Genomic DNA, 9,514 nt, shown 5'->3' on the forward strand with positions numbered 1-9,514 from the left:
CTTCCAGGTGTCGATCTTGTAAATGAAAAAGACAATTTGTTTTGCTGAATTTGTTTTACTCCTCTTATTTATTTAAAACGGTCTCCATTGTCTTAGCTTCTGCCACAGGTTGTTAGGACGGGTGAACTTGGGCTTTAAAAGATCGTGAAGGTTGTGTGCTAGAATTATAACCAGAGAACACTAAAACAAGGCAAAACTAAGCCCAATAAATTGTACAGTCATTTCAAATACCTGCACCTTTACTTTATTGCAAAAGGGTCTTAAACATACAGATGACAAAAAACACATGCAATATTGCACTGATTGACTAAGTCTAAATATACAGTACATGTCCCAGGCGGCTGAGTAGTACCTGAGAATTCTTTGTACACCTGAATGCCATTGCTATTAATGCAGGGTTTGACATATCAATGGTCCAATAGCCTGGGGTCATTTTTAGACCTGTGACGATGTTTCCACCAACTAATTCAACTGTGAAGCAGATTAGGTTAAATGAACCCTCACTAATGAGTAGGGTTTTTTTTCCTGATTAAAATGTCACTAGAAGTACTACATTAAAGGTTATTATAATCTTAAGGAATGGGTTTTAACTGCTCCCATTCACCGCTGGTTTGTTTTGCACAGTGATAGCACAACTAATTTAAGAAGTTGTTAAAATGAAAACTAACTGATAAATTGCTATATCTAGCATAGCATGCACTCCACTACTATTCTCCATTACTGCTATTTTTGAAGCTTTGTTATATAAATTGTATATAATAATCTAGCTGGAGTACGTTCTGTAATTAAATTGGCATTTTTTGGGGGGGCTTGTTTAAAAAATATATATAAAAATATGAATAATAATCTCATCTTCTGGCCTATTGGGGGAAGATGTTATGTTGAACAAGGGATCCTATGCACATGACAAACATTTTTTTGTTAATGATGATGTGCCGCTTTAGCTTCTCTGCCTTTTGTGCAGCTTTTGATTGGCTGCCTATTGCAAACAGGACGTTTGCTCTGCAGGTGGACAGGGCGTCTATACTCACAGCCAGAGCTGTGCACCTGACATGACAGTGTTGTGTCTCATACACATACAGATGTTGGGAAATCTTAGGGAAAAAAAACCTAATCTAAAGCCTCAACTTTTGATTTATAGTGGCTACTTATACTTGGCTGGCATGATTTGAAACCACAGCAATGTTTATTTTGAGGAGCCAACATTGTCGCAATGTGTGTTTATAGAAAATAATGAAAAAAATAATAGGCTCACATTCATAGTTCAACATAATATTCAGTTGAAGAGTGCAGTGTTTTCTGAAAAACACTTGAGGAATATTTATCAGGTGTGGCATGGATTCCTGTTCCTTGTACTGTGTTTGTTTCTCTATATTATTGTTCTGCTTTTGAAAACTCTTGTTGTAATTGTTATTATTGGTTTCCTGTTATTCTTTTTATTTCTTCAAAATTGTATTATGGCTAATAATAATCTAAACTGTGCAAACATTTGAAAAATTCATCTTTTTTTGTTTGTTTGTTTGTTTGTTTGTTTGTTTTAAGGTGCTGCTGTGGGCGGCTGGTGCGGCAACATGCTGGCTTCACAGCCAGTTTGGCCACCAAGTACTCGGATGTGAAGTTGGGTGAAAGCTCCAATGTGCCTATGCCGGAGCTGGAGGAGTGGTCAGTGGAAAAACACACAGAGGCCAGACCCACTGATGCCTATGGTGTCATCAACTTCCAGGGAGGGTCTCACTCATACAGAGCCAAGGTGAGGGGCTAATCCTCTTTGCTGTGTCATGTTTATATATTTTTAACATTTAACATTAATATAGAAACTGTGTTGGGGTTCGGGGGGGGGGGGGTTAGCTTATTTTTCTGTGGCACTTCACTCTGTATAACATTTAAAGGCAAGTTTCTTCCATCTAAACACAAATTTATTGTGTGTCGTGACCTATCCTTTCTTCGTTGTGTGTTACGCTAACATGTTTTTCTTGTGTTTGTGAAACTGTGGACAGTATGTACGTTTGTCCCATGACTCGAGGCCAGACAGCATTTTACGGCTGATGCTAAAGGAGTGGCACATGGAGCTTCCCAAGATCCTCATTTCTGTCCATGGAGGAGTTCAGAACTTTGATCTGCACCCCCGCATTAAGCAGGTGGTCGGCAAGGGCCTCATCAAAGCTGCTGTCACCACCGGGGCCTGGATTCTCACCGGTGGTGTTAACACAGGTAAATAATCAGAGAAACATTGTTCTTTTTGAAATAATGTGGAAAGGACAAAATTCTCCTGCATAATGTATCATTTTAAAAAGGTTGTGCAATTCAGATTGATTTTTAAATGAGGAAAGGCATTTTTTTATTTTTGTAGAAATTAGGGAAAATGTTGGAAATTTACACTTTTATGTACAGATTCTCACCATGTACATTTACATGTATATTCAAAAGTATTTAAATCAGTTTCTCCAAAAGAAACCTAACAGTTATATAAATCAGACTGTTAATGATCAAACTCTTCTTTTACAAAAGCTGCAGATTCATGTTTAACAGGTTGTTCAGTCATAGTGGAAAGCAAGCCCTGTCCAACATGTGCTCAGCGGGAAGAAACTGCGTTATCTGTAGATTAACTTTATCAGCCACAGTACACTGAGTGCACTCTACCTTTTCAGTGTTACTGGCCTCAATAAATTTTGAACAAGTTGCACTTCAAGGATATTAAATCATTATAGCTTTGTTTTTATACTGAAAGTCTCAGGCTGAGCATTTTCATGTGGTTTTCACAAATAGATCTTTATTCCCTCAGCACAAGAACAAGAGGAATAGCTCTTAATAGGCCTCATATTCTCAGCAGTGACTGACCATTGTGGTATCATCTTTATGTTTTAATGAGACAGGAGGCTTCATTAGTTTTGCTACTGGTGGATGGAACCACTGAAACCATTACTGAATGCTGTTGTGATTAGACAAAATGTGTTAGAAATAAAACCAAAAGTTGATCATAATGCTGAAAGCATAGCTGCCTCCATTAGGTTTGGCAAGTTCAAAGTGGTGACAGAACTTCATAGGTAGTTTGTTTTTGGTGCTGCTAGAAAATGATTGGCAGTCCTGGAATGTATTTGATGTAGCTTCTCATGAAGGTAACACCCATCAATTATTTGACCAATAGGAAGATATCTGTTGTTGAAATCCTTTTTGTTTTCAAATGAATTGCCAGCAATGTTTGATTGGGTGGAAGATGATCTTTTTCGCATATAGCACACAATAGATGGTCTACTACTAGAAATACTCTGCTTTGGTTTGGGCAAGGGTGATCCCTGGGTGGAGCATGAAAGAGGCAGGATATATGACATTACTTGGTGTGAATTCACTGGACGGTTACCTGTACTATTCTCGCACAGGAGACATCGGTCATCACACAGTCTTTGCTCATGTCTGAGCTGGCTGTCAAACATTTGCAGTCTCACATGTTACATATACATCTAGAAAAGTTTTGTATATGTGGAAACTGCCCTCTTAATTAATTAATGTTTGCATTTTGGACTGAAATTTGATTTTTTACAACAAACCTAATAAAATGTAAAATTTCCTTGTTGAGTCAGCGGATTCTTGGTATAATGAAAAATACACTTATTAATATAACTGAATAAACATGATAAATTAGTATTATCATTATTATTATTATTATTATTGTTCATTTTAATTCTAATAATAAGAATTATGATAATTTCTATATATTAACAAACACTGAAGAGTCTTCCAAAGAAAAATGCCTTTTATCTACCCTACACAAATAAACAGCCCGTTAATGGTGATTCGCTGATGTAGCAGAAATTCTCTAACCGTGTCATTTGGTTGTGAGTCGTGGCTGATGTGTGTTTGCAGCCACAGTATGGCATTAAGATGCTGTGGTCTGATCATAGTGTTTAAATCATTACTCACAGGGTCAATTACTCAGACCAGTGATTACTTTTAATCCATCTCTGGTACTTTGGCCAGTTGGGATGGCCTCCCGGCTCACAAATTACTGCTGAATTCATAGGATCCATCAAGTGAGGATTGTGGTTCACAAACAACTCCAGGGCTAATGTACTTGTTGTGAGCTGGCCCCATCAGTGGCATTTTGGTCATTAACACTCTGGTGTTTTGCCTATTTTTTTTTTTTTTTTTTTTTTTTTTTGGACTTTGCTAACTGACAGCAATGCATGTACTTTAATGAATAGAGATCAAGAGAGGAACATGGGTTGTTATTTTGTCTAAGAATGAGAGAAAATTGAAAAACATAAACTAATGGTACACTTATCACTTAATAAAACTACATCCGCTGCTCCCCTATTTCCAAGGGGTCACCACAATGGGTAGCTCTGCATTTATGATTTGGCAGATTTTTATGCCAGTTGCCCTTTCTCACACAACCCCAAACAGATTTGTTAAGCCAATTAAATCTGACCTATGAATCATTCAAGTATTAAAAAAGGTGACGGACCAGTGTTGTGTCTGCACACAACAGACAAATAAACAAAGAACCAATATTAACCAAACAAATTCAAATTGTAGATTTAGGCTCTTTAAAACGCTTAATTTTCTCTTATTTCTTTAGGTGAATCTATGAAAAATGCCAAAGATAACAGTTTGATGGGCATAGAATTGTGTTTTTGCACCAACAAGGTAGTTCTCAAAGAAATATTAGCCAACACCTTGGCATGTCTTGACATTGTGTGCAGTGTCCTTAAAAAAAATTGAGAAGATAGGACAAATGGAGGACAAAAGAAATAGCAGGTCTTAAAAAAATCTCCTGTAGCAGATCAAGTCTTTTAAGAAATAGAAAAAAAAAATTCAGCAAAGACCTGACAGGACCTGAGAGATTCATCCAGCCTTTCAGTTGAGCCATCTACTGTTCACTGAAGCCTCGCTGGAGTTTTTCTCAGTTGGAAGGGTGGCTGTCAAGAAGCCATTTTTAAAGGAGTGGAAACAGAGAGAACTGGCTGAGGTATGCAAACTGAAAATCACTGGCAACAGGCCTTATAGAGTGCTGAATTAGAAATGTTTGGTTCAAATTGTGATGAATACACATAGAGGAAGTCATGAGAGAGGTACAAACGTGAATGTCTATAGCCGTCTGTAAAACAGTGGAGGTTTTGGGCTGCATTTCAGTGTTGGAGATCTTGTAAAAATTGATGGAATGATGAACCCAGAAAAGTAGTCAGATTTTGATTCACTGTGCAATAACATCTGGAAAGCATCTGATTGGCAATGGCTTCGGATTTTCAGAATGATCCCAAATACACTGGCAGTGGAGTAAAAGCATGCCTGTATAGAAAAGCACAGTAATCTACGACTAGTCTAAAACTAAGAAACACTGAAGTGTTAAGTTAAATTTGAGAACTGTTTAATAGAAAATGACCAAAATTAGTAACAAAGGCATTTTAAACCACTTATTACATTCATCAATAATGAATCATGCTGCTTTACTGTGCAGCATTTTGCATTATCAACATTAAACGTTATACAGACAGTGAAGAAGAAAAACACTTAAAACAAACTGATGTTAAATATCATATGAAAACATGTGCAAAAGATGTTCACATATCATTTAAGTATGACAAACTAACATCAGAAAAACTAAGAAAGTGTGACTGAAAAGTGTGGCGGATTGTGCCGACAACCACTTCAAATGTTAAAAGTTAAAATCTAAAATAAAGAAGTGAAGTATCTACTAAAACTCAGCTGCAACTAGTTCCTCCATGTTTGGACTTCTTCTGTGTTATTAATGCGCAAATAAATCTGTGCATGATTACATTGCTCTGCCCATCAAAATGTCACGAAAAAGTCAGGCGAATATATCGCCTATCGTCATTTATTGGACTGATGAATGTCGGTTGGAAACATTTTACATATCACCCAACCTTATTGTCGAGATTACTTTAAATATAGACTGTTAGTAGGTAGATTTTGAGCATCCTTCAGCCATCTTTCACAAATCTGCTGATATGATGGGATACATGAAGGAATCTGAAGTATTATAGTTAAACCCATCCAATGTTTTTAGTGTCTGAAAGTCAGATGGAGGTTGTCCATTTCTTTTCACAACATTGATTAAATATATCTATAAAATAAATTTTTAATAGTGAAAGATTATGCTGAGATATGTGACTTGGGCCGACAGTTTTATTTCTAATATTAATAAGGAATATTTAGCACTGGAAACCTTTTTTTAAGAAAGAATAAAAGCTTATTTTTTTTGAAATTTGTTTCTGAAGGTGTAGCAAAACATGTGGGAGATGCTCTCAAAGAACACTGTTCAAGATCATCAAAGAAAATTTGCACTATCGGGATTGCACCCTGGGGAGTGATTGAAAACAGGAACGATCTCATCGGCAGAGACGTAAGATGCAGCTTATTGTGACTAACCTGAATGTTAATGCGCCACAGAACTTGTCATTTATGTGTGCATATAAAGAGATAGATATATATAGATATATATATATATATATATATATATATATAATAAATAAATAAAAAAGATGTGTGTGTGTGTGTGTGTGTGTGTGTGTGTGTGTGTGTGTGGTATCCTTTTTTCCCTGTACTTTTCTTGCTGTTAATGGCTGCTCCTTTCCACACTGCAGATTATTGCTCCGTATCAGACACTACTGAATCCTCTCAGCAAACTAAACGTTCTCAACAGCCTGCATTCACATTTCCTCCTTGTGGATGATGGGACAGTGGGAAAGTATGGCGCTGAAGTCAAATTGCGGCGGGAACTGGAGAAGCATATCAACCTCCAGAAAATACATGCCAGTAAGAAAGTTTGTTTTGGTCATTAATGTAAAAAGTACATGCTTAGTGCTGCAACAAAAGAGCACGCATACACTCACACACACAAACAGATATCAACATACATAAGTCCCATTGCAGCTGAATGTGTGGTGTTCTGGTGCTGGTGCAGACTGTGTGATGTGTCCATGAATGCCACACTTGTGAGATTGACACAAGACTCAACATTGCACTGTAAATATATTAAGAAATCAATTGCTTCTTCTACCATTAACAGCAAACACAAGAAAAGAAAACCAGGGCTGGTTCACGAACCTCTAAAAAGACTGACATAAATCACTAAACACTCCTGAATCTTTACCAGATTCAGACTTTGCTCTTATCCATAAAACCAACACTATCTGCATTTTAAACAGACTCTTTAATAGAAATCCTGCATAATGAGTTTCAAGCATAAAGCGATAGTCTGGAGTTTAACTAGGGCCAGAAAGAAGCACTGGTCAAAGATGATAGTAATACACTACAAACCTTTACTCTCACCACCCAACTGAACATTATCATAGCTGAAAGTAAAATGAAAGAAACTATATTCTGGACTTGAAAACAAGCAGCAATAGGGACACCCTGGTCGTTTCCAGCATACAAGAACGTAGAACAGATGAATTTCATGGTGACGAGACTAAAACTACAAAAAAAAACCCCACTGTCAGTATCATCAGATCTCACTGTGTAAAGTGGAAATTTTAAAAAAAAAAAAAAAAAAAAAAAGTAACATAACATCCTACACCGAATGTCACCAAGTTTGGACATTATAAACGTAATGAACATATACAATATGCCAAGGCAGATGGCTTAAAGGGATGGACAGTGGACTCAATGACCAGTTTCCATGCAAAGTAATTGAAGGAAAAAACTAAAAACAGTACATCAAAGAAGCCATATAAATCACAGAAAAGATATAATTGATGAAAACTCTACTGTAACAAAAATGTGACCTAATTACTTTTCTAGTTCCACAACCCAAATCTGAATCACTTCCTTTTCACTCACAGGGTATTTTACCAATCATTTGCTGCATCTCCCCACGCCGTAGCAATTTTCAAAATTTTGAAATGGCTTGAGAGCTAAAGCACCATAGTGTCCCTTTTTGTTTAATTATTTGGGTTTTGGTTTTCTGTTCATTTTTTATGCCATATTTATCATCTGTTTTTTCTTCTGTCTGTGTTATCATAAATGGTATGATTACACAAACATAATTCAGCACACGTGTATACACACACATCTGTCTGTAGTCTCACAACAATATTAATGATAATAATTATGTCTATTGGATTTATTTATCTAGTGTTATAGATTTTTTTTTTTCTTCACTCACAAACTTCTCTATTTTTCATAAGTGGTAACTTTGACAAAATAATATATTCATCATTAGACAGACAGATGAGCTCCAACACTAAACAAACATTAAAATGTACATGGATAAAAACGTTTTAATGATTGGTTTTCGTTGAGGCAATCTTTGATTACACTGTCCATTTCACAAGGGGATTGGCCTTTGTAGGGTTTTTTCCCCCTCTAGTCTGTGAATTCCTATTCAGGCAATGATGTCTTTTTAACACATAATTATGAACTGTAAAAAAACCCAACAAATTAATCCAATTATCAGTGATCATGCCCCAGTAAACCTTACACAGAAAATGAAACCATCTAACAAATGATTCAGTACCTGTCATCTACATATATCGATAAAAAAATTAAAATTTGACAAATTAAAAGCGGAGCATTTTAGACCAGGAAACTATCGTGCATTCACACAACATAAATATTATCCTGTGAGGGTATTTAAATATCTTAGTGGAGAGTGCTTCGACAAGCGCGTACGCTAAATTGGATACGATACAGAGAAGATTAGCATGACCCCTGCGCAAGGATGACACGCAAATTCGTGAAGCGTTCCACATTTTTCTCTATGAGCACTTTTGCCGTGCTTTTCTGGCTTCCAGCTATTGCATGACGCGCGTTGACAGAGTATGGGTCAACCTGGAGCTGATTCAGCAGTTAGATGCTGGGTCTATTTTGTTTTCTTTCCTCCCGACATTGACACAGTTGTCCGCTGCTAGGCTGGGGTTGGGGACTTGGCCTCGGTGCACGAGTTGACTCTGTGGCCTGAGAGTGGTTTGGGCTCCGCCCCTTTTATGCTGTATTTGTTCTTAAGGGGCTTTTGAGTAATTTGACAAGAATTTGTCAGCAGTTGGTGTTGATCTTTCTTGTGTCAAGTTCAGCAGGAGTAAATGTCTCAATTCCAAATGTATAAATGCATATTTAAATGCCTTGGTTAAGAGAGCCTGCAGCTATGCAGCGGACACCGCGACAAGGTGCGGCGTGTTCCAGCAGGCTGATATATAGCAAGTCCCGCCTGATGGTAAGCGTGCTTGCTTCGCAACAAGCAGCACGCTAAATTGGATACGATACAGAGAAGATTAGCATGGCCCCTGCGCAAGAAGGATGACACGCAAATTCGTGAAGCGTTCCACATTTTTCTCTTTTTGCCGTGCTTTTCTGGCTTCCAGCTATTGCATGAACGCGTTGACAGAGTATGGGTCAACCTGGAGCTGATTCAGCAGTTAGATGCTGGGTCTATTTTGTTTTCTTTCCTCCCCGACATTGACACAGTTGTCCGCTGCTAGGCTGGGGTTGGGGACTTGGCCTCGGGTGCGAGTTGACTCTGTGGCCTGAGAGTGGTTTGGGCTCTGCCCCTTTTATG

At 37.5% G+C, this 9,514-nt stretch overlaps 1 protein-coding gene and 2 non-coding genes across 7 annotated transcripts in view; all 3 read left to right on the forward strand.

Moving 5' to 3' along the window:
* trpm7 (transient receptor potential cation channel, subfamily M, member 7) overlaps positions 1–9,514 on the forward strand; it is a 107,095-nt gene that overhangs the window by 20,535 nt on the left and 77,046 nt on the right. For all 5 annotated transcript variants that reach the window (XR_005613096.1, XM_039612309.1, XM_039612320.1 and 2 more), the window contains exons 4-7: positions 1,543–1,750; positions 1,998–2,211; positions 6,237–6,361; positions 6,603–6,774. Coding sequence is in view for 4 of the 5 variants with exons in the window: in XM_039612309.1 (XP_039468243.1) it covers positions 1,543–1,750; positions 1,998–2,211; positions 6,237–6,361; positions 6,603–6,774 (719 nt within the window). In the remaining variant the exon portion in view is untranslated. The remainder of the gene's footprint in view (positions 1–1,542; positions 1,751–1,997; positions 2,212–6,236; positions 6,362–6,602; positions 6,775–9,514) is intronic.
* LOC120440990 lies at positions 8,612–8,715 on the forward strand. Its single transcript, XR_005613696.1, has one exon. It is a non-coding gene; the product is annotated as a U6 spliceosomal RNA (small nuclear RNA).
* Positions 9,181–9,290, forward strand: LOC120440930. The gene has a single exon (XR_005613637.1). It is a non-coding gene; the product is annotated as a U6 spliceosomal RNA (small nuclear RNA).

Source organism: Oreochromis aureus, linkage group 1, assembly GCF_013358895.1.
Source record: "Oreochromis aureus strain Israel breed Guangdong linkage group 1, ZZ_aureus, whole genome shotgun sequence".
NCBI classification, from domain to species: Eukaryota; Metazoa; Chordata; class Actinopteri; order Cichliformes; family Cichlidae; genus Oreochromis; species Oreochromis aureus.